At 45.3% G+C, this 26,186-nt stretch overlaps 1 protein-coding gene across 1 annotated transcript in view; it reads right to left on the bottom strand.

The window, feature by feature from the left end:
• The window catches only part of LOC142373525 (cGMP-dependent protein kinase 1-like), a 72,477-nt gene that overhangs the window by 36,790 nt on the left and 9,501 nt on the right, over window positions 1-26,186 (bottom strand). The window contains exons 2-3 of the mRNA XM_075456821.1: window positions 24,700-24,866; window positions 4,804-4,917 (exon numbers count right to left, since the gene is read on the bottom strand). Coding sequence (XP_075312936.1) covers window positions 4,804-4,917; window positions 24,700-24,866 — 281 coding nt within the window. The remainder of the gene's footprint in view (window positions 1-4,803; window positions 4,918-24,699; window positions 24,867-26,186) is intronic.

The raw sequence follows: 26,186 nt of genomic DNA, 5'->3' as shown, positions 1-26,186 counted from the left end.
CATCAGCTCAAACAGCACGAATGTGAGATGTTGAGTTAAACTAAGAGGGCAGAAGTATGAGGTGTTATTCCAGAAGAGAGTTTTCTTTATCTAAGAAACATCAGGGCTTTACTGGGTCTTCTCTGACTCTGGTTTATTCTAACTTTGCTCACCTCCTTTGCATTTTGACCTCAGTGCTCTTTAAATCCTGTAACTTTGAAGGTGTTTTCCGGCCCTGACTTTGTTCTCCACAGTTCTCTTTTGGAGCCACAAATCTGCAACACAGATGTTCTGTGTTCTGTGTGAGAGAGGAAACCAGATGCTGTGTTCATGCCCTGCAGCCTGGGATCATCAGCATCCGCAGAAAACCTCACGATCCACTTCACAGAATCGTCTCCACACACCTCCACACTGAAAGCAGCGTACGTCCGTGTGTTCGTGTGGACCTACAACTTTTTGTCGGATCTTCATGGTAGAGGGCTCACAAACTGTAACAGCGGTTGCCAGGCAACACCATCTGGTCCAGCCAATGAGCTAAGTTTTGGCAACTGTGTCTCTTGGCAACAGTTTTGTGTTTGACAGGATTTGTTTCTGTGTGCAGAAGCTTTCTGCTCATTACTGTAACTTCACATGAACACGCAGATCCAGCTGCTGTCGATCTGCTCCGACTCACGCCTCACTCAGATGTGCATCCTCACTCAGATGTGCATCCTCACTTTATCAACAACACAACACTGGACTATGACACAAATGACTGACCAGGCTGAAGCTTATTCCACCTTATACTCACCTTTTTACATACGACAGGTTCTAAAGGGCAACGTTTTTCTGATTCAGATTCAACAAATCTCAGGAAGAAACATCAAACTATAAGAAATTTGTCACCTTTTCAGTTCAGTTTGGAAGATTATTTTGTACTTTGTACATTATCAGAGCTGAACTCTGTTCCGTTGGTTGGTTCATCTGATCCGTTTATACTGGGCTCTGATATCCTCTGAGGCTGCTGCTGGATGGAAGATGCATGCTCCTCAGTGCAGCTGACAGCAGAACATTTCCACCAGAAGCTGGCTTCATCCGTCCAGCAGGGTGGATGTGAGGGGGCGGGGCTTAGCAGAGGAGGCGGAGCTTAGCAGGGGAGGCGAAGCCAACTTAAGGTGTGACGGACTTCAGAAATGAAAACCAGAACAGCTCGTTAAATGAGGAACTTTCAAACAAAGGGGAACTAAATAAATACCAGGGTTGTGTTTTTGGGGAGTTTTACACCTGCTGGTGACTTCAGACGCCCTGATATATGCTCCCAGGAACAGGAAGAAGGAGTTTTACACCTCAGACGCCCTGATATATGCTCCCAGGGACAGGAAGAAGGAGTTTTACACCTCAGACGCCCTGATATATGCTCCCAGGAACAGGAAGAAGGAGTTTTACACCTCAGACGCCCTGATATATGCTCCCAGGAACAGGAAGAAGGAGTTTTACACCTCAGGCGCCCTGATATATGCTCCCAGGAACAGGAAGAAGGAGTTTTACACCTCAGACGCCCTGATATATGCTCCCAGGAACAGGAAGAAGGAGTTTTACACCTCAGACGCCCTGATATATGCTCCCAGGAACAGGAAGAAGGAGTTTTACACCTCAGACGCCCTGATATATGCTCCCAGGAACAGGAAGAAGGAGTTTTACACCTCAGACGCCCTGATATATGCTCCCAGGAACAGGAAGAAGGACTTTTACACCTCAGACGCCCTGATATATGCTCCCAGGAACAGGAAGAAGGAGTTTTACACCTCAGACGCCCTGATATATGCTCCCAGGAACAGGAAGAAGGAGTTTTACACTCAGACGCCCTGATATATGCTCCCAGGAACAGGAAGAAGGAGTTTTACACCTCAGACGCCCTGATATATGCTCCCAGGAACAGGAAGAAGGAGTTTTACACCTCAGACGCCCTGATATATGCTCCCAGGAACAGGAAGAAGGAGTTTTACACTCAGACGCCCTGATATATGCTCCCAGGAACAGGAAGAAGGAGTTTTACACCTCAGACGCCCTGATATATGCTCCCAGGAACAGGAAGAAGGAGTTTTACACCTCAGACGCCCTGATATATGCTCCCAGGAACAGGAAGAAGGAGTTTTACACCTCAGACGCCCTGATATATGCTCCCAGGAACAGGAAGAAGGAATTTTACGCCTCAGACGCCCTGATAGGAGTTTTACGCCTCAGACGCCCTGATAAATGCTCCCAGGAACAGGAAGAAGGAGTTTAACGCCTCAGACGCCCTGATATATGCTCCCAGGAACAGGAAGAAGGAGTTTTACGCCTCAGACGCCCTGATATATGCTCCCAGGAACAGGAAGAAGGAGTTTTACGCCTCAGACGCCCTGATATATGCTCCCAGGAACAGGAAGAAGGAGTTTTACGCCTCAGACGCCCTGATATATGCTCCCAGGAACAGGAAGAAGGAGTTTTACACCTCAGACGCCCTGATATATGCTCCCAGGAACAGGAAGAAGGAGTTTTACACCTCAGACGCCCTGATATATGCTCCCAGGAACAGGAGGAAAGAGTTTTACACTTCAGACGCCCTGATATATGCTCCCAGGAACAGGAAGAAGGAGTTTTACACCTCAGACGCCCTGATATATGCTCCCAGGAACAGGAAGAAGGAGTTTTACACCTCAGACGCCCTGATATATGCTCCCAGGAACAGGAAGAAGGAGTTTTACACCTCAGACGCCCTGATATATGCTCCCAGGAACAGGAAGAAGAAGTTTTACACCTCAGACGCCCTGATATATGCTCCCAGGAACAGGAAGAAGAAGTTTTACACCTCAGACGCCCTGATATATGCTCCCAGGAACAGGAAGAAGAAGTTTTACACCTCAGACGCCCTGATATATGCTCCCAGGAACAGGAAGAAGAAGTTTTACACCTCAGACGCCCTGATATATGCTCCCAGGAACAGGAAGAAGGAGTTTTACACCTCAGACGCCCTGATATATGCTCCCAGGAACAGGAGGAAAGAGTTTTACACTTCAGACGCCCTGATATATGCTCCCAGGAACAGGAAGAAAGAGTTTTACACTTCAGACGCTCTGATATATGCTCCCAGGAACAGGAGGAAAGAGTTTTACACTTCAGACGCTCTGATATATGCTCCCAGGAACAGGAAGAAGGAGTTTTACACCTCAGACGCCCTGATATATGCTCCCAGGAACAGGAAGAAGGACTTTTACACCTCAGACGCCCTGATATATGCTCCCAGGAACAGGAAGAAGAAGTTTTACACCTCAGACGCCCTGATATATGCTCCCAGGAACAGGAAGAAGGAGTTTTACACTTCAGACGCTCTGATATATGCTCCCAGGAACAGGAAGAAGGAGTTTTACACCTCAGACGCTCTGATATATGCTCCCAGGAACAGGAAGAAGGAGTTTTACACCTCAGACGCCCTGATATATGCTCCCAGGAACAGGAAGAAGGAGTTTTACACCTCAGACGCCCTGATATATGCTCCCAGGAACAGGAAGAAGGAGTTTTACACCTCAGACGCCCTGAAATATGCTCCCAGGAACAGGAAGAAGGAGTTTTACACCTCAGACGCCCTGAAATATGCTCCCAGGAACAGGAAGAAGGAGTTTTACACCTCAGACGCCCTGATATATGCTCCCAGGAACAGGAAGAAGGACTTTTACACCTCAGACGCCCTGATATATGCTCCCAGGAACAGGAAGAAGGAGTTTTACACCTCAGACGCCCTGATATATGCTCCCAGGAACAGGAAGAAGGAGTTTTACACCTCAGACGCCCTGAAATATGCTCCCAGGAACAGGAAGAAGGAGTTTTACACCTCAGACGCCCTGAAATATGCTCCCAGGAACAGGAAGAAGGAGTTTTACACCTCAGACGCCCTGATATATGCTCCCAGGAACAGGAAGAAGGACTTTTACACCTCAGACGCCCTGATATATGCTCCCAGGAACAGGAAGAAGGAGTTTTACACCTCAGACGCCCTGATATATGCTCCTAGGAACAGGAAGAAGGAGTTTTACACCTCAGACGCCCTGATATATGCTCCCAGGAACAGGAAGAAGGAGTTTTACACCTCAGACACCCTGATATATGCTCCCAGGAACAGGAAGAAGGAGTTTTACACCTCAGACGCCCTGATATATGCTCCCAGGAACAGGAAGAAGGAGTTTTACACCTCAGACGCCCTGATAAATGCTCCCAGGAACAGGAAGAAGGAGTTTTACACCTCAGACGCCCTGATATATGCTCCCAGGAACAGGAAGAAGGACTTTTACACCTCAGACGCCCTGATATATGCTCCCAGGAACAGGAAGAAGGAGTTTTACACCTCAGACGCCCTGATATATGCTCCCAGGAACAGGAAGAAGGAGTTTTACACCTCAGACGCCCTGATATATGCTCCCAGGAACAGGAAGAAGGAGTCTTACACCTCAGACGCCCTGATATATGCTCCCAGGAACAGGAAGAAGGAGTCTTGTACACAATCACCTTTAAAAAAATCTTTTTTTAAAACACAGATTCTCTTGTTTATTTAATTTTCTACTTTTTAATATAGTCAGATCCAAACCATTGTAAACACTTCACAACAAAACCCTTCTTGATGGTCCTAAAATAAAACCCTCCACACTTTAATCTATCTGAAGTAAGTTTTTGTGATTTACAACCAGAATTGCAATGAATCATAACACTGACTTGTAACACTTGAAAAATGTGCAATTCCAGGCTGAATTGGCACTAAAGAGTCATGATAGTATTGAATTAGGGGGCCAATCAGCAGCCCAGCATACTCACTCCTGACCGTGGCTGTCCGGGTGCAGTTGTAGAGGATGGCCAGCTCTCCGAACACTTTCCCCGGGCCCATGGTGCACAGCTTCATCCCCTCTTTGGTCACCTCCACCCTCCCCTCTGAGTGAGACAAAGAACATGAAGAACTTTAGCAGAAAGGAACCTCCACAATGTCTAATGAAATACACCATCCAGCATCACGGGAAGTGTCAGCTGTAGAGTTTCTGAAACCCAAAATAGGAAAAACTGGGAAAGTATAAAAACAGAAATAAAAAATAAATTGATAAAAACCTCAGTTATTCCAACATTTACTTTTATTAAATATCAAACAGTCTGAACTTAGCATGTTTCCTGTTGAGTCTCATCAGCTTCATTTCATCTGTTAACAATAGTTGGGCGAGTTAACTCGTTAATTATCTAACGCTGATAAATATTTTATCGTGCATTAGCGCATTTTTTTTGGCGGGCTTTTGTGCCTTTGATGAATAGGAAAGTTGAGAGAGACAGGAAGCAGGGGGCAGAGAGAGGGGGAACAACACGCAGCACAGGGCCGTCCGATGCGGGACTGATTTCCCTGATTAATCACGATTCATCGCATTTGTACGCAGAATCCAAAAATGAATCCAAAAGTAGCGTATAGCTTTTAGCATTTAGCTTTATTTTAAATGTGCTGCCATATGAATGAAAGTGCCATAACATTTGTTGTGCAAACACACTTTTAACATCAGCATCTTTCTGTAGTTTTTATGTAGAAGCCTCGCTCCACTGTCTGTTTCCTTGAATGACTTGCTGCTATCAGTTGTGTGTTTTGCCTTTAAGTGATATTTTAGACTGGAACTACTACGCTGAGAAGACAGCTCAACTTGGCAGTGTTTACAGATGACTTTGGTTCTGTCGACTCCGCCGTCTGGAAGAACTTTAACATGAAAATGGTCGAGTAAAAGTTCCGTACCCTTCTCCGTGTTTGGTGGATCCGCCGATTACTTTCTTTTCCTGTTCCACAGCAGACAGCAACAGACTTTTACAGAAAAAAATAAATAATAAAACAGGGGGGGTCCGTGGCGTAGTGGGCTGAGCAGGCGCCCCATGTACAGAGGCTATAGTCCTCGCTGCAGCTGGCCCCGGTTCCAGTCCCGCATCGGACGGCCCTGTGCTGCATGTTGTTCCCCCTCTCTCTGCCCCCTGCTTCCTGTCTCTCTGAACTCTCCATTAAAGGCCCAAAAGCCCCCAAAAAAGTCTTATTTTTAAAAATTTTTAATATATATATTTTTTTAAATAAATAAATAAAACTTGCGTTAATGCGCGATAAAATATTTATCTGCGTTAAATAATCAACGAGTTAACGTGATTATAACGAGTTAACTCTCCCAGCCCTATTTTAAACACATTTGTGGACAAACTGGAGATCCTCCAGTATTTGGGGTTCATATATTTGATATATTTATAGGTCTGCACTGAAAAAGAAAATCAAAGGAAATGAAAGAAATCATTTTTTTCTTTCTGGTCTCAACTGTTTTGGATTTGAAGCTGCAGAGTCAGAATATGGGAAGTGTCTTTGAGTTTTTTAACTTCACTGAGGAGCAGCGTTAAAAGATCAAAGTGTCTTTTATACCAAAACAAGTCTGACAAAACACATAATGAGAAGTTTCCTCTGAAACCTGACTGTTACTTTCCTGATTAATCACAGTCTCAGTGTGTGTGTGTCTGTTCTGGGAAACACACAGAAATCCTCCTGTTTGCTTTCATTTATTCCATCTGAGAGCTGAAACAGAGGCCACCTGTCATCTCTGAGGAGCTCAGAGGAGGATTTTACACATCAAAGCTTTCATCAGGGAGGACAGACACAGGAGGAATCATTCAGGGTCACATTTCAGTGGACATTCGGCTCAGTCCGAGGGCGTTTTCATCCGCAAAGCTCTTCGGTTTTTACTGATAATCCTGAAGATTTATTTCATGGGAGCGGATTCATAATAACAGGTGATGACTGTAGAAGCGCCGAGCTGCTGCTGGTTGTTTAAAAGAGCAAAAACTGCCCCAGATATTACCACCTGCAGAGACCGAAGAACATAAAAACTAATCTACTCTGAGCCGAAGTCCAGAGAGGAGCTGAACGTGTCTGCAAGAAGAGCGTTCTACCTTTTCCCACCCTCAGCAGTCATTAAAGGGATAGTTCGCCTCTTTTGACATGAAGCTGTGTAACATCCCATATCAGCAACATCATTTATGAACATCTTCTTACCCCCTGCTGCGTCCTGTGAGCAGAGTTCCAGCCTCGTTTTGGTGTTGATGAAGGTAGTCCGGCTAGTTGGCTGGGGTTTAAAAAATAAAGCGTTTTGCTTCTCAGAACAATATGCGTTCAACAGAGTAAAACATTTGCATCACAAAATCGTTCTCCAGGAAAAAGTCAGACCTCACAATCGCTTGGCCCTATTTTCTCTCCCTTCGTATCACTGCCAAAACGAGGCTGGAACTCTGCTCACAGGACGCAGCAGGGGGTAAGAAGATGTTCATAAATGATGTTGCTGATATGGGATGTCATACAGCTTCATGTCAAAAGAGGCGAACTGTCCCTTTAAAGGCATCACGGTTAGCAACAACCCACAACCAGCTGTGATGACACCAAACTAAAGTTTAGGCTCCACTCGTCTCTTTTCATGTGGAACCAAGGTTTGTTCGTCCTCCAGAGGCCGGTTTAGGTGGAGCAGGGTGGTAAGACCGAGGAGAAGAACCGGGATGAAGCCCCAGCGGGGCAGCGATGTGGAGAACCTGAACCCTCCACAGGTGGCTGAACCTCAGATCCAGCAGGAGCAGTGGGGTTTTCTCCCAGGTCAGGGAACAGTGGAGCAGATATTTAGGAGGAGGAACTTTTAACATGTGAAACTGGACTGGAAAGGTAAGAAGGTGTTGGAGAGATCCAATCACAGCCCAGTCTGACAGGTACTGGAAGCATCAGAACGCTGAAGCTCATGTAGAGCTCTGGGCTGCGAAAACGGACGACCATGGGGAGTCTGGATGAGTCAGCGGCGCCTGGTTTTTTCTGTGCTCGTGTCACTTTATTGTCTCTGAGACGTCAGGTGGCGTTTGGCATTTCAACACTGACATTTCAGACTGATATTGATGGGAATGGATTAATATAAATGTCAGAGCGATCAACAACACAAACACCTGCTGCACATGTTCACAAAGGAGCTGAACCTCAGGTTCCCCCCGCAGCCGACTCCATCCACCTGCCCACGGCGGCGTCCCCCTGGGGGGCGGCGGGGTTCTCCTGCAGGCCTCAGGACCGAAGCAGCAGGAAGCAGGAAGTGTTTAGCTGCTTTTTAAAAGAGACTCAGAGTCCACAGATCTCAGGCTCGAAGCAGAGCCGTTTCTGCCAGAATGAAACTGTGTTTGTCTGAATGAGCTGCTGAGCCACAGCCTCTTCTGAAACCTTAGCAAAGGTTTAGAGATGATAAGGAAACTAACGACTTTTACATCACAAACACATCAGATACAAGCTGAAGAGGCAGAAAGATTTCTTCCTGAAACTCATCATCATCCAGCTCCACACAGGCTCCAAACAGATGATTATATAACAGTTTATAATCATCTGGTTCCTCTGCAGGAAGCTAACAACGACTCCCAAAGTGCGTTTCAGCAAGAGGCAAATCCGCTCAGAGCCTCTGTCCAAAGTCTGTCCACTGAGAGCTCAGAGGAGTTTCAGCTGCATTCAGACAGAAGTGAAACAGGAAAACACCTGAAGAAGAACAGCTGCTGATCTGAAGGTGAAACAGGAAAACACCTGAAGAAGAACAGCTGCTGATCTGAAGGTGAAACAGGAAAACACCTGAAGAAGAACAGCTGCTGATCTGAAGCTGAAACAGGAAAACACCTGAAGAAGAACAGCTGCTGATCTGAAGGTGAAAAAGGAAAACACCTGAAGAAGAACAGCTGCTGATCTGAAGCTGAAACAGGAAAACACCTGAAGAAGAACAGCTGCTGATCTGAAGCTGAAACAGGAAAACACCTGAAGAAGAACAGCTGCTGATCTGAAGGTGAAACAGGAAAACACCTGAAGAAGAAAAGCTGCTGATCTGATGGTGAAACAGGAAAACACCTGAAGAAGAACAGCTGCTGATCTGAAGGTGAAACAGGAAAACACCTGAAGAAGAACAGCTGCTGATCTGAAGCTGAAACAGGAAAACACCTGAAGAAGAACAGCTTCTGATCTGAAGCTGATCTGAAGCTGATCTGAGGCTCTGCTGCTGCTTGTTCTCAGATGTGTTTTACACCTGAATCTTACCTGTGTGGTAATAACCAAAGCTGCGTTTCTTCTCTCAGAAGTTTGTTACTACAGCAGAGCTCCAGCAGAAACACACATTCACGTCCGTCACACTTAAAGAAAACCCCTCTCAGCCTTTAAAGGAGCTCTGCATGAAAATGATGGAGATTTTTATCAATACAAATGAAAATCCTCATGGGTCTGAGCTGAGCGACACACACAGCAGATGGTGGCGATCATTATGTGGAACTGTGAGATAAACACACACAGGATCTGCTGTAATGATCATCAGGCTAATCACACACTTTCCAGATGAATGCTCCGGGCTGAGAGGTTACAGCAAGATGTTGTGTCGTCCTTCATCTTCAGCGAGCTGAAGCCACCCTCCAGCCCAGACTCTGTCAGGATCTGTCAGACCCTCCAGCTGCTGAGGACCAGAAGAACCCGCTTTGGACTAGGGCTGAGCAGTTTTATCCATACTGCGATATATATAGATATTTCGTTTCCCGATAAAGTATCGATTTTTTTTTTTTTAATTTAATTAATTAATTTGTTTATTTATTTATATTTGTTTAATAATTTTTAATTTATTTATATATTGTATTCATTTATATATTTTATTTATTTATTTATTGGTTTTATTTTATTTTATTTTATTTTTTTATTAAAGCAAACTTTATTGAAAAGTCAGACGTTACAATTAGTGAAAACACAGAACATTAAGGTAATACAATGCGAGGGGTCACATTATACAAAAATTATATAAAAATATTATATATATTTTATTATATTATATAAAAATGTTGTATAAAGTGCACAGCTCTCACGTTTGTGACATGTTCGTTTGTTTCTGTTTCTCTGGCGGTGTTGTCCTTCCGGTTCAAAGGTCGGACCACCGGCCCAATCAGCGACGATTCATGTCAAATCACACTGTACCCTTTGTTCAGAAAATTATGTAAGTGTATCGAATCATATCGTATCGTATTGTATCGAATCGTATTGAATCGCATTGAATCGTATCGAATCGAATTGAATCGTTGGCTGAATATCGTGTATCGAATAATATCGAATCGTATCGTATCGTTGGCTGAATATTGTGTATCGAATCGAATCCTATCGCTGGCTGAATATCGTGTATCGAATCGTATCGAATCGTATCAATCGTATCGAATCGTATCGAATCGTATCGTTGGCTGAATATCGTGTATCGAATCGTATAATTAGCTGAATATCGTGTATCGAATTGTATCGAATCGTATCGTTGGCTGAATATCGAGTATCGAATCGTATTGAATCGAATCGTATCGAATCGAATCGTATCGAATCGTATCGTTGGCTGAATATTGTGTATCGAATCGTATCGAATCGAATCGTATCGAATCGTATCGTTGGCTGAATATTGTGGATCGAATCGTATCGTATCGTTGGCTGAATATCGTGTATCGAATAGTATCGTATCGTATTGAATCGTATCAAATCGTATTGAATCGTATCAAATCGTATTGAATCGTATCGTTGGCTGAATATCGTGTATCGAATAGTATCGTATCGTATTGAATCGTATCAAATCGTATCGTTGGCTGAATGTCGTGTATCGAATCGTATCGAATCGAATCGTTTGCTGAATATCGTGTATCGAATCGTATCGTTGGCTGAATATCGTGTATCGAATCGTATCGAATCGTATCGAATCGTATCAATGGCTGAATATCGTGTATCGAATCGTATCGAATCGTATCGAATCGTATCGAATCGTATCGAATCGTATCGAATCGTATCGTTGGCTGAATATCGTGTATCGAATAGTATCGTATCGTATTGAATCGTATCGTATCAAATCGTATCGTTGGCTGAATGTTGTGTATCGAATCGTATCGAATCGAATCGTTTGCTGAATATCGTGTATCGAATCGTATCGAATCGTATCAATGGCTGAATATCGTGTATCGAATCGTATCGAATCGTATCATTGGCTGAATATCGTGTATCGAATCGTATCGAATGGTATCGTTGGCTGAATATCGTGTATCGTATTGTGAGATTAGTGTATCGATACAGCCCTACTCTGGACCCCAGAACAACAGAATAGAATCTCGACTCGGATAACATCCCCACTGGAAGAAGCCTGAGAAGGAAGAAGGAAGGGTTGTAGGTTAAAGGAGAGGAGGAGGTGAGAGAGTTGGTATGTGGCCCCGCGGCTCCGTCTCTGTCCATGGTTCTGAAGTCCAAACATTCGTTGTATTTCTGGTTGTGAATCATCCCAGATGCTTTCTTCAGGATTCAGATGGAGCCACCTGAGCACCACCTGAAGGACTGCTCCTCCAGCTCCAGGTGGATGCAGCAGAAAGACTGATGTGCAGGAAACTAACAGCAGGAGAAAGTCGACAGTTCTGACTCATAAATTCTGTTGGAAAGACCTGCGTGTTTCCCTGTGGCCATCAGGGATTCAACCTTCTGGAACTTTCTGAGATAAAAAAAAAAACTCGCCTGTGGGGCACATCAGTTGTGCCTGAATGTTTTAGAGCTGCTTCATCTTTTACCTTCTTTTGCAACTAAAACTGGTTCCTAAACCAAACCAAATAAAACTCTTTTTGGAGGACAAACACATAAACTCTTCAGTGAAAAGAAATCTTTGGGTGAGTGGGAGTCTGGGTAAAATTCCAGATGTGTTTTATTCTGTCCTGGCCTGGTGTTACGGTGCTTGTTGTCCCCTCTTTCCTGTCCTCTCAGCCCCCAGCTGGTCCAGCCAGATGGTTCCTGGTTCTGGTTCAGATGGAGGTTTCTTCCTGTTCAAAGGGAGTTTTTTCTCCCCACAGTCGCCTCGTGCAGCTCAGGACGGGGGATTGGATCAGAGAGAAGTTTCAGTTAGTCTGTTGGTTTCCTGAGCTGGAAACTGTTTTAATGAGCTCTGTGTGAACTGGACTCATTTGGAATCTAAAGCATTGGATTCTGATTGTATTTGGCTCCATATAAAGAAAACTAGATTAAACTGTAATCATGAACAGAATCAACAAGCCTCTCAGTACACACATCCTTCCTCAATCCTTCATAAGACCTTCAGCCCGACAGTCGGGGATTGAGCTTTAAATTCTAACAGAAATCAGAGGTGGAGGTCAGCAGAATCATCCTGAGTTTGGTGGAACCAGGTTAAAAACACGGTGGAGTGAAAGACTGATGAGCAGAAAGAGACAAACTAAATATCAGGGTGTTTCCCATCCAGGTGGCCAACAGAGACACGGAAGCAGCTGGTCGGTTCTGGACCAAAGCCCGGGATGTTCTCTGCTCCGCCTTCAAAACACAGAACTATTTATAAGAGTGAAGCCGGTCTGTAATCAGTCATCCATGAATGAGCCCGAGCTAATGGCGAGCAGATCAGAGTGAGACCTCCTCCACTGACACCGTCTTTGTTCCGGTAAACAGACACTTTACAGAAACTCATCCAGTTTGAGTCTCATTGGCTCATTAAAGCAGCGAGGACGGGAACTTGAAACGCTGCCATGAATTCATTATGAAAGCTGCTTCTCATTATTCGCAGTGGAAATTGATTCCATCTTTTGTTCCAGGTACCTGCAGCCGTGTGCTCGGCTCAGACAGAACCAGGAGCTGAACAAAGAGGCTGATCAGCCTTCAGAGAGGAACATCAGTGTGTCCTGGAACAGCTGCCCAATATAAGACCATTTTTAATCACATTTTTATCCATAAGTTCTCAGATTTCATTAATGTATCCCTCCACCTCACAGACAACGATAAGATCACTTCATGCGTTGTCTGGTTTTTATAATTGACAGAAGATTGTCAGAATAATCCAAGGTGACATTTTTTCTGTTCTTGGGATCACAGTAAGACTGATAAATATTTTAAAGGCAACATTTTCAATAAAACTCTTTCTTCCTGTTCCTAGGAGCATATTTCAGGGCATCCGAGGTGTAAAACTCCTTCTTCCTGTTCCTGGGAGCATATATCAGGGCGTCTGAGGTGTAAAACTCCTTCTTCCTGTTCCTGGGAGCATATATCAGGGCGTCTGAGGTGTAAAACTCCTTCTTCCTGTTCCTGGGAGCATATATCAGGGCGTCTGAGGTGTAAAACACCTTCTTCCTGTTCCTAGGAGCATATATCAGGGCGTCTGAAGTGTAAAACTCCTTCTTCCTGTTCCTGGGAGCATATATCAAGGCGTCTTAAGTGTAAAACTCCTTCTTCCTGTTCCTAGGAGCATATATCAGGGCGTCTGAAGTGTAAAACTCCTTCTTCCTGTTCCTGGGAGCATATATCAGGGCGTCTGAAGTGTAAAACTCCTTCTTCCTGTTCCTGGGAGCATATATCAGGGCGTCTGAAGTGTACAAGACTCCTTCTTCCTGTTCCTGGGAGCATATATCAGGGCGTCTGAGGTGTAAAACTCCTTCTTCCTGTTCCTGGGAGCATATATCAGGGCGTCTGAGGTGTAAAACTCCTTCTTCCTGTTCCTGGGAGCATATATCGGGGCGTCTGAGGTGTAAAACTCCTTCTTCCTGTTCCTGGGAGCATATATCAGGGCGTCTGAGGTGTAAAACTCCTTCTTCCTGTTCCTGGGAGCATATATCAGGGCGTCTGAAGTGTAAAACTCCTTCTTCCTGTTCCTGGGAGCATATATCAGGGCGTCTGAAGTGTAAAACTCCTTCTTCCTGTTCCTGGGAGCATATATCAGGGCGTCTGAGGTGTAAAACTCCTTCTTCCTGTTCCTGGGAGCATATATCAGGGCGTCTGAGTGTAAAACTCCTTCTTCCTGTTCCTGGGAGCATATATCAGGGCGTCTGAAGTGTAAAACTCCTTCTTCCTGTTCCTGGGAGCATATATCAGGGCGTCTGAGGTGTAAAACTCCTTCTTCCTGTTCCTGGGAGCATATATCAGGGCGTCTGAAGTCACCAGCAGGTGTAAAACTCCCCCAAAACACAACCCTGGTATTTATTTAGCCCTCCTTTGTTAGAAAGTTCCTCATTTAAAGAGCCGTACCTCCTTAAGTTGGCTCCGCTTCCTCTGCTAAGCCCCGCCCACTTATTTCCACCCTGCTGGACGGATGAAGCCAGCTTCTGGTGGAAATGTTCTGCTGTCAGATGCACTGAGGAGCATGCATCTTCCATCCAGCAGCAGCCTCAGAGGATATCAGAGCCCAGTGGATGAACTCTATCTGAGGCTAATGTTCCAGCAGAGCTAGCTAAAGACTGTGGATGTGCAGCAGCCACTTTTCATCCCACTGTTTCAACAACTCGGTCCAGTTCAACGCTGGACTGAAGAAACTGAGCTACAAAGAGGGATCAGTTCCAACTCTAAGAGCGTGAACTTGCAGGGAAATGGAAGCATCTGAGAAATAACTCCTCCTGGTTTATTTATTGAGTTATTTTCTCCTTTAGCAGCAGCTAACGCTAACAGCTTAGCTAATGAAGGTGACGTACACCAGCTTCTAAGGAGTTACTGCTGCTCCTTTACTTTGTTAGCTGAAGCTTTCTTCAGTCTTTTCCGCAGCTTCAGTCCTCAACCACCTGCCAATGAATTCAGAAACCAAAAAATGTCTCATTAGAGGCGTCGCAGATGCTGAAAGACTGAACTGAAATGTAGAGGATCTGGGACTTTGTCCAGAACCAGAACCTCTTCAGCAGCTTGCAGAGAGCAGGACAACATGAACTCTGTCAGTCTGACCACAGTCACGTTCGTCCAGGTGGAGCTAACAGTTAACATTAGAATCCTGATGTAAACACGTGGCTTCCTCTGCTCTGTGATCTACTCACTGGGTTTAAGTGGATTCTCAGTGTCGTGATTTGTCAGAGACAGTAACGGTCCTCACAAAGATAGATGTACAAATGTGTATGTGTTTTGGGGCATGAGGTGGGGGGGGCGCAGATGGCGGCTAAATATAACGAGTTGTGTGACAGGAAGAGGAAGTGATCCCTAAAAACAGAACACAGGGAAGATTGATAGATAGTGTGCACGTGTGTGTGTGTGCACGTGTGTTTGGACACTTTTCTTCTTAAAGAAAATACAAAGAAAACAATCACAAGAAATAAACATAAAATTTTAGAAGATTGATGAAAATTTGAGGACATGTCCTCAGAAGTTATGGAAGCCCCGGTGTGTGTGTGATAAATATGAGGCTCATTAATTCTGCGTTTGGAGGAAGAAACAGATGTAGCCGTTTTGTCTCATTATGTAAAACACACACAGTAAGGCTGGTCTCTCCATCTTTGTGAGGACCTTCAGGACTCATCAGGAACAGGAACCAGAATCCATCAGAACCCTGAACACCGACCAGAACGTCCTCACTGTTACTGTTAAGAGAAGCAAAGTGTCCTCACACACACACACACACACACACACACACACACACACACATACAGCTCTCCGGTGGATGCAGTTGGCATGGCAACGTGTTGGATGAACACATTTAGCATCTTTTCACTTTTGAGAAATTTTAAACCAGTTTTTGATAATAAAAAAAAAGAACAGAAGAAAAAGGAGGGATGAGCTTGTGAGGAGGAGGGGGGGGGCGACTGAATGAAACAGGGATGAAAGAGGAGGGGAGATAAACGAGTGAAAAAAGTGATTCAGTAAAAGGCAAGAAGTTACTGATGGATGGAAGGAAAGAGACAATGGCTGTGTTCGAAACCGCATACTTCTCCTACTTCTCATACTGACTTTTTGAGTTAGTATGCGAGTTTGAGTAAGCAAGAAGTTCCCGGATGCATACTAGATTCTCTGAAATGTTGGGTATGCATCATGAGGTTACTACTCATACTCAAACTACCCAAGATGCAACATAACGTGACGTCGCCGATCGTCATTTCCTGTCAAAACGGCAGTTTCAAGCTAGCTACAACGAGGGTAGGTTCACTTCCTGTTTTCAAAACAAAAGCACCAATTGTATGGTAATGGCTTTCCCTATGATAAAAGGCAACGGGTATTTTATTTTGTGAAAATAACAGGAAGTGCGTTGCTCACTGCGGCTAGCTTTAGTAGCGCCGAATTCGTGGGAACAAAATTGTAAACAGCCGGTATTTTGTCAGGTTTTCAACACGTTGGGGATCTAAACGACTACTTTCTCACCTGAAAATATTTAAAATGTTGCTAAAGTTTACAGAGTTTAGAGCTTAAGCGAAATCAGCTTCAGGCCGGCTGATTTTGGCTCGGGCAGGAGCGAAATGCATTGTGGGTAAACGCTCTGCATACTGTCTGATCAATGAGTATGCAGTATGGAAGTATGCAGTATGTAGTATGTGGTTTCGAACACAGCCAAAGAGTTAAGATACAGCTACATCTGCAGGTTAACACAGCTAACGTAGGTAAACACAGCTAACGCAGGTAAACACAGCAGCTAACGCAGGTAAACACAGCTAACGCAGGTAAACACAGCTAACGCAGGTAAACACAGCAGCTAACGTAGGTAAACACAGCTAACGTAGGTAAACACAGCTAACGCAGGTAAACACAGCAGCTAACGCAGGTAAACACAGCTAACGTAGGTAAACGCAGGTAAACGCAGCTAACGCAGGTAAACACAGCTAACGCAGGTAAACGCAGCAGCTAACGCAGGTAAACACAGCTAACGCAGGTAAACGCAGCAGCTAACGCAGGTAAACACAGCGTAACTCTGCACAGCAGCATGACGGCGTGTCCTCAGCCAACAGACAGAAGCTAACCCTTCACCAACGTCCTGCTGAAGCCTCGATGGTTGAACCTCTTTGGTATCAAACTGATGTAATTCTCATATAACTAATAAATAAACCAACCTGTCTCAAACATCTATAAAGTAGCCGTTCAGAGAACACGTGATCTCACACAACGTGTCCGATTAAACCTTGCCCACCCACACCAGACTCCATTTAAAAACAAGTCATTTTAACAATGATTTTTTAATTAGCGTTCATCCCTTTAATGTAAAACCTGAGAAGAATATATTTCTCACATTGTGAGGACGTGCTCTTAAATTCAGCCGGGTGTCATCCACCCTGCAGCTTTAACTTAGACATAAATGTCACCGGTTGCTTCACACCGCTCGCTGCCTCCCACCGGCACGGAGGACTGGCCATCTGGAGGATTGTTGTCGAGTCGCTCTGAGTCCGACATTACTGCAACAAAAAGATTTTAAATGACCTGAAACAAGGTGACACTTGAGCTGCTGGCGCGTTTAAAGGTCTTCTCTCAAAGGTCACATAATAAGGAAGCATGAAGTGCCCCAGAGCAGCTTTATAACCAAAGACCCCCAGCTATGAACCAGGAGTGAGACTTAAAAGGTTTAAGATGTCTTCTTCTATGTTTATTAAATCAAACTTTCCACCTGCGAGCTGCTGTGTTAAAATCCCTCAGAGTACAACACATCAAACTGAATGATTCCCCAGATGCCCCAGCGGTGAAAACACAGCTTCAGCCCCACAGCAGCTCATCCTGTTTTCAGTGGGAGGATCATGTAACTAAACAGGCTCCTTATGCAACACTGACCTCAGATACAGCTAAAAATACAGCGACGGGCTCAGCGTGGAGCAGCAGAGAGCTGATGAGGTTCAAGATCCCCGAGTCCTCGGAGAGCGCCGCCCTGCTGGCGTCCCCACGTCCTGACAACAGATCCAGATTATGTTGAGCTGAACTTTCTGCACATCGAGGCACATCACTCTTCTGTCTCCCTTAAATAAGGAGACCAGTCTGTCACCAGTGAGTGAAAACCTGGTTTAGTGTTGGCCAACACCAGTTCAGAGACTTCACACAAAGCCACCTGAAAGGTAAATGAATGCCTCTGAAATCCATCCATCCATCATCTTCGGGGATCGGGTCGCGGGGGCAGCAGCTTGAGCAGAGAGACCCAGACGTCCCTGTCCCCGGCCACTTCCTCCAGCCCGAGGCGTCCCCAGGCCAGCCGAGAGACATAGTCTCTCCAACGTGTCCTGGGTCTTCCCCGGGGCCTCCTCCCAGTGGGACGGGCCCGGAACACCTCACCAGGGAGGCGTCCAGGAGGCATTCTCACTAGACGCCCGAGCAGGGGCGCCGAAAAGGGGGGTAAAATGAGAAGGATTCTAGGGGCCCATGATATAATCAAAATTATAATACTGTTTTGGAAACATTACGTTTATGTTTTGTATTTTTCAGGTAGCCTAATTTAGAGTTTAGAATCAGAGTATCAGTGCTGCAGCAAATAAATTAATTCCATTGGATTCCTTGTGCTCAGTGTTTACCTACCTCAACTGTCATGTTTTTCTTTTTTCACAAATATGGGAACGATAGTCAGAAATACCATTAAAATGTATAGTTTTATGTAAAATAGCATCAGAAATTTTCACCGACCTCCTGGCCGGCTGTTTGGGGGCCCAGTAAAAATGATTTTCATGGGGCCCAAAATCCCTAGCGGCGCCCCTGTGCCCGAGCCACCTCATCTGACTCCTCTGGATGCGGAGGAGCAGCGGTTCTACTCCGAGCCCCTCCCGGATGACCGAACTTCTCACCCTATCTCTAAGGGAGAGCCCAGACACCCTGCGGAGGAAACTCATTTCGGCCGCTTGTATTCGCGATCTCGTTCTTTTGGTCACTACCCACAGCTCGTGACCATAGGTGAGGGTAGGAACATAGATTGAGCGGTAAATCGAGAGCTTCGCCTTCTGGCTCAGCTCCTTCTTCACCACGACGGGCCGGTGCAGAGCCCGCATCACTGCAGACGCCGCACCGATCCGCCTGTCAACCTCCCGCTCCATTCGTCCCTCACTCGTGAACAAGACCCCGAGATACTTGAACTCCTCCACTTGGGGAAGGATCTCATTCCCTCTGAAACCAACAAACTTTAACAGCGTGGGGCCATCATTAACCTCTTCAGTCATTACAAAGATTATTTCCCTCAAAGACCCTTGGTTTCCTTTGGTTTCCTTTGGTTTCCCAAGGGAAACCAAGGGAAATCCTCACCTCTGTTATCACCTTTAAAACCTTTGAGTTTGAGATGTTCTCTTTTCTTTCTAACTAAAAATGAAAACCAGACTTGGGTCCTCTCCTTACATCTCTCGGCTGGATCATGGAGCTGTGATATACATTCATTCACCTTTAAACTGCTCTCTGTTGGATACAGTCCACCACACACCTGCAGACTCCCCCTCAGCATCGGATGTTCTGGTTGGATGGTTGGATTTCTCCTCCCGTCGACTCAAACTCCGGCAGATGTGTTCACTTTCCACCACATCTGCTGAACAACATCCCTCTTAAACACACCGTAAGTCTTTGTTTTAAGGTCCAACACTTGTTCCTGCCGACACTCCCCAAAGCACGGACAGATCCGGGAAAAAGGAAGCTGAAATCTTTGAATCATCTGAATCTGCTGTGAAGCAAAAAGGACATAAAAACGTGTTCGGGTGCCGGCCGCCTCCTCTCCGCTGTGACCGGGCTGAACACTGATCCCTGCACTCTCTGCTGTAGCACTTTGCTGCCACTTGGGGGCAGTCTCATGAATATGTGGATCAATCTGAGCTGTGGGCTGCTCTTGGTTGTGTTGCTGCTGTTGTTGGTCCTTTAGCTTTGCTCAGACAGAAGTCAAAGTGGACAAAGATCTGCTTTGTGATGAAGTGAAACTAAATGTTTAACTTTTGCTGTCTGAGCCTTCACTGTGAAATCAGTCGTTCTTGGTTCCTCGCTCAAGCTAACTTGTTGAGCTTCGGGTCGACGGAACAATGACTCGTCTCCTCTTGCATTGTTCGCTTTTTCCGACCTGAATTTTCTTCTGTTATTGAGGGTTTGAGCTCCAACGTTTTTAACCTCTGCTGTTTTTTGGAGCTGACTATAACCTGGAGGTTCTTTGACTCCGGCTGTCTTTTGACTGGAAACGTGGGCGGGTAGAAGGCTGATCCGACCCGGATGCTGTTCTGGATTTAAGCAGCATGAACATGGCGTCTCAGACTGATGCCGCCACCCATCTCCCCCTGCTTTCTCACAAATGACTTTGTGGATGTTAAAAGTGGAAAACATGAATTTTGTCACAGTCTGTCACAGAAAGGAAGATGTTGGCATGTCTAATGTGTTTAAAGGAGGCTGACAGATTCCTCTGTGAAGGTAGCTGAGCAGAAGAACATCAGATCCCTGTGACACCGACACAAAGAGCTTCTGACAGAGTTGGATGTGAAATGTTCTGCTGTCTCATCTCAGACCCGGGGAGTCGCTCCTTGGAATAACACCTGGCCGCTGTTACTCTCTGAATCCCAGCTGGGAAACTCCAATTAATGAATCTGCAGCTTTCATAAACACTGTTGTCATGGAGACGGAGTTTCACCTCCCTAAAAAACGAGCCGCATGAAAGAGAAGGAACTCTCAGCTCCTCAGGAAGGAGCTTTCACAGCAACAGGAGTTTCAACTTCACCCACTGAACAGAAAAGTTAAAGTAAAAGAGGCAGAATTTCCCTCGATCATCAGGTAAAGCCGCTGGTGTTTGTGAAGAAGATCGATCGGCAGCAGGATCGATCGGCAGCAGAATCGATCGGCAGCAGAATCGATCGGCAGCAGGATCGATCGGCAGCAGAATCGATCGGCAGCAGAATCGATCGGCAGCAGCAGCAGAATCGATCGGCAGCAGAATCGATCGGCAGCAGGATCGATCGGCAGCAGCAGCAGAATCGATCGGCAGCAGAATCGATCGGCAGCAGGATCGATCGGCAGCAGAATCGATCGGCAGCAGAATCGATCGGCAGCAGCAGCAGAATCGATCGGCAGCAGAATCGATCGGCAGCAGGATCGATCGGCAGCAGAATCGATCGGCAGCAGGATCGATCGGCAGCAGAATCGATCGGCAGCAGGATCGATCGGCAGCAGAATCGATCGGCAGCAGAATCGATCGGCAGCAGCAGCAGAATCGATCGGCAGCAGGATCGATCGGCAGCAGAATCGATCGGCAGCAGAATCGATCAGCAGCAGAATCGATCGGCAGCAGGATCGATCGGCAGCAGAATCGATCGGCAGCAGAATCGATCGGCAGCAGCAGCAGAATCGATCGGCAGCAGGATCGATCGGCAGCAGAATCGATCGGCAGCAGAATCGATCGGCAACAGAATCGATCGGCAGCAGAATCGATCGGCAGCAGGATCGATCGGCAGCAGAATCGATCGGCAGCAGAATCGATCGGCAGCAGCAGCAGAATCGATCGGCAGCAGAATCGATCGGCAGCAGAATCGATCGGCAGCAGAATCGATCGGCAGCTTCAGCTTTTCACTGGGTTTGGTTCAGGAGAGGAACCTTCTGATCTGAGGGGGTTTAAACCTTCTCTCTCCCATTTACACCAATGAGTCATTTACAGGGAAGATGCAAACCAGGAGTAGTTTTAAATCTCTATACTTTTTACTTTTACTTGAGTGGATGTGTGCAGCAGAAACTGTCCTCTTACTCCGCTACATTAGGCTACAATGAGAATTTGGTATTTCTTAGATGCAATTTCCTGCATTTTAACCGAATTGTGGGCCCCGTTTCAGCCCAATAAGGATCTTTCCTTTTGTTACTAAATATGTGACGATTCCATTATTTCAAGGGACGGTTGGCAACTCGTTTAGGCAGCCCTGGCAAACACATCACGCTTCCTTTAAAGTAGGTATTCGGAGACATCTCGAATAGCCTGCACAGTTTAATCCACTCTGTATAATCATCGGTGCATAAATTGAACGCAAAGCCCAGATCACGTTTGCCCCTTTCTAGTCGCCATTAATACTAATACACACAACGAGCAAACAGGAGCGCAACAGCAACGCCCACGCACGGCCACAGTGAATTCAGACTGGCGTTGAGCCGACATCAGAACGCATTTGAACATGTAGTTCAGGGTCGGACTGGGAAAAAAAATCGGCCCTAGCAATTTTCCCGGCGGCCAGCAATCGGATAAACCAATGAAGTGAATCAATCCTGTGAAAGAATGAAAACAAGTGAATGAAACCTGCACTCACCCATTATGAAGTTAACTCTGCCCCTCCATAACCTGCTCAGCCAACTCCTTGACGTCGGGTATGGTTGGTAACGTTACGGCGGCTAGCATTAGCAATGAGGCTGCTAGGCATGCTAAATCGGTAAGCATTAGGCTACTGAAGAAAGCTAGTCTTTTTAAGCTACGTTATATTATCATCTTTCTTCTCGGCTATAACCTTTGTTTCGTCTGTCAAATCACCGGAAGTTTTCACCGGAAGTACTGGCGCACACACAAAAGCTCTCTCCAGACATATCTTTCTTTCATTCCGCCCAGATGAAATTTAATGCCACTCTTCGAAAATCGGCGAAATTTAAGACATTTTAAGACCTTAAAAAACGTATTTTTTATTTAAGACTTTTTAATACTTTTTAAGGATCCGCGGAGATCCTGTAATGGCGGTATGGACAGATCCACTTGAGGGATGGGGGCAGGGGGTGCAATCGTAACACGCACCAGCTTCTGAACTTGTCCTGAAGAGGCAAGGCCTGTGCACCCCCCCCCCCCCCCCCCCCCCAAAAATTGTTTTTTTTTATACAATACATTACGAGCCACATGGCCATTAACGGGCTGCTAGCAAATGTAGACTGGATAAATACATTTAAAAATCGTTTAAGGTTTGCAGTGTTTGAGGCAATCTCCGGTCAAACGTCAAAGTGAACCCAGGGGGGCACACCGGCGTGGATGGGGGGGGCAATGCCCGCGAGTGCCCCCCCGTGGCGCCGGCGCTGCAAAGAGTGAGAAACAGCAGCTACATTATGTGTCTTCTGTGTCAACCAAAACAAACGCACATCTCGTTTTTCCCCCCCATGGATAGGTGAATGTTTGTTTTTTAGGTTATATATGGGTTCTTGAATTTACCTGGATTATTTTAATTTAAGCTGTTTTGTAATTAATTGATTCATTGTAATTTATTTTATCAATTGGATGAACTCTAATTTGCTTAAAGATGATTATTTAGTATTTTTGTCTGTCTGATTGAATGCTTGTGTTAACAAATAAATCAGACGTTACTCAACAGTTACTCAGTACTTGAGTAGTTTTTTCACCTTTTTTACTCTTACTCAAGTAATTATTTGGATGACTACTTTTTACTTTTACTTGAGTACAATTTTTGGCTACTCTACCCACCTTGCAAATGTTGCTACAACCTGGCACAAGGCATCTCTTCTCTCACGATTAATGCTTTTGTGCACTGTCCCTGTTTTAAATAAATAATGACTAAAAAAGATAAGAGTCGAAGAATCTTCAGGTTCCAAGTTGAATAAAACAGTTTCACAAAATACAAGTTAAGAACGAGTTAAAACCCACATGAACCCAACAGAACCATGAGGTTTTCCCCATGTTTTGAGTTCTTGGTTTTGAGTTTTATCATGTTTTGGTTTGTTTCATGTCTTGGTTTTCTGGCTAATGTTTGGTTTTAGTTTTCTAGTCCAGGGCTGTGTTCAAAACCGCATACTTCTCCAAGTACTCCTACTAACTTTAACTTTTTTTAAGTTCCCGGATGCATACTAGATTCTCCTAAATGTTGGGTATGCATCATGAGGTTACTACTCATACTCAAACTACCCAAGATGCAACGCAATGTGACGTCGCCGATCGTCATTTCCTGTCAAAACGGCAGTTTCAAGCTAGCTACAACGAGGGTAGGTTCACTTCCTGTTTTCAAAACAAAAGCACCAATTGTATGGTAATGGCTTTCAACGGGTGTTTTATTTTGTGAAAATAACCAGAAGTGCGTTGCTCACTGCGGCTAGCTTTAGTAGCGCCGAATTCGTGGGGACAAAATTGTAAACAGCCGGTATTTTGTCAGGTTTTCAACACGTTGGGGATCTAAACGACTACTTTCTCGCCTGAAAATGTTTCAAATGTTGCTAAAGTTTACAGAGTTTAGAGCTTAAGGGAAATCAGCTTCAGGCCGGCTGATTTCGGCTCGGGCAGGAGCGAGATGCATTGTGGGTAAACGCTCTGCATACTGTCTGATCGATGAGTATGCAGTATGTAGTATGCAGTATGTAGTATGTAGTATGCGGTTTCGAACACAGCCCAGGGCTTGTATTTAGTTTTGCCATTGTCTTCTCCACAGTTTCTGTTTGCTCATTAGTTTCACTCACATCACCTGTTCATTGTCCCCAGCTGCACTCACTCACCAATCACTCCCAGTTCCCTATTTAGTTTCCAGGCTCCCCTTTCAGTTTGTGATTTCTTTCCACGATCTCACCATTCCCTTCTAGCCGTGATAAGATAAGTGTTTTTCATGTTATGTTATGTCTTTTGTTTTTCTTTTCCCAGTTATATTCATGTCTTTGTACCACAGTTTAGTCTTGTAACCCGGCTCAGCCGCGCTTTTTGTTTTGTCTTAACTTGTAAATAAACCAAATTTGCTTTTTACTTCTTTTGAGTCTGCATCCGTGTCCTGCCAACCCACCACCACATGACAAAGCTGAGCTGGATCAGCTTAAAAAGAAGAGAAGAAACCTCTCACAACCAAGTCCAAGTCAGCCAGTCCTCCGGACCAGAACCAGCAAAAGTCCAGGAGAACTAAGAAAGAAAACCCAACCCAAGAGTGAAAGAGGCCTGAAGGGTAAAGAACCTCTGGAAAACACATCCTTTGGTCATTGGACTGGACTTTCCTAATCAGTTCTTCCTCCATTCAGACACAAAACATTTAAAACCTCTAAAACCGAAGCCTCTGATTGGGTTAGCTCACCTTCCATCACGAACACCAGCGAGCCCACGTCTCCCTCTTTGATGATGCAGGCATCCTTCCCGTAATCCACCGGGTACATACAGTCCACGATCTCCTGGATCTGAGACAGCTCCAGGTTCTTCATGAAGTCATTGTCCAGGATGGCTTCCTTTATCAGCTCCTTCGACCTGAGGGGAACACACGGTCTGCTTAAGACGGAGGTCAGAATCTGAAAACAGCCTTTCTGAACTACTATCAAGACCCCAATGACTGAAAAACCCGAAAGACTGAGACAAGTGAGACTGTTAAAAGCCTTCAGGATGCTCCAGTCAAAACCCAAAGAAACCTAAAGAGGTTTAAGGTGACATATTCAGTACAAACACCTCCTTCCTGTTTTATTGGGAGAAGATAGTTAGCTAAAGACTGTATGTGTGCAGCAGCCACTGTTCTGCTGTTAGCTGCACTGAGGAGCATGCATCTTCCATCCTGCAGGAGGATATAAGCTGACTCCGCCTCCTCTACTAAGCCCCGCCTCCTCTGCTAAGCCCCGCCCACTCACATCCACCCTGCTGGCCGGATGAAGCCAGCTTCTGGTGGAAATGTTCTGCTGTCAGCTGCACTGAGGAGCATGCATCTTCCATCCAGCAGCAGCCTCAGAGGATATCAGAGCCCAGAGGATAAACTCTGAGGCTAATGTTCCAGCAGAGTTAGCTAAAGACTGTGGATGTGCAGCAGCCACTTTTCATCCCACTGTTTCAACAACTCGGTCCAGTTCAACGCTGGACTGAAGAAGCCACAAAGAGGGATCTGTTCCAACTCTCAGAGCCTGAACTTCAGAGCAGGGAAATGGAAGCATCTGAGAAATAATTCCTCCTGGTTTATTTAATGAGTTATTTTCTCATTTAGCAGCAGCTAACGCTAACAGCTTAGCTAATGAAGGTGACGTACACCAGCTTCTAAGGAGTTATTCCTGCTCCTTTCTGAAAGATGAACATCATTGTTCCCACATTACTTTGTTAGCTTAACGAGCTCCGGAGTCTCCTCCCTGAAAACAATAACAGTATATGAATAACAGTCGGGTGTTGAAACGGGGCCGCTGTGCTCCAACCAACGGCTGTTTTAACCAAAGTGTCTCAAACGTCTCAATAAAACCTCAGAAAATGGTGTTAAAGGCAGTTTTTATCTTCAACTGAATATTCAGTTAAAAGAAACTTGAGTTTCTTTCTGTTGTTCTTTGATATAAAGTATTCAGAATCAGCCAATGAAACTGCAGAACTGAGTCAGGTGCACCCGTTCAGGACGTCCAGGTTTCTGTCAGAGTTCCACTGATGCTGGATGGTCAGAAGCTGACTTTAATGGGGTTTATATTTCTGCTTCGTTCCTCTCAGATCAGAAAAAAAAGTGTTTTCTGTTCACGGCAGCGATAACAACAGTGTTGGGTTTGAATCCGCGGGGTCCTCCCACACACACAGGCAGCTGACAGGGTTTCATTTACCATCCCACCGCTT

The sequence above is a fragment of the Odontesthes bonariensis genome, chromosome 23, assembly GCF_027942865.1.
Source record: "Odontesthes bonariensis isolate fOdoBon6 chromosome 23, fOdoBon6.hap1, whole genome shotgun sequence".
Classification (NCBI taxonomy): domain Eukaryota; kingdom Metazoa; phylum Chordata; class Actinopteri; order Atheriniformes; family Atherinopsidae; genus Odontesthes; species Odontesthes bonariensis.
The sequence above is the reverse complement of the archived record's forward strand: the minus strand, read 5'-3'. Positions and strand labels throughout refer to the sequence as shown.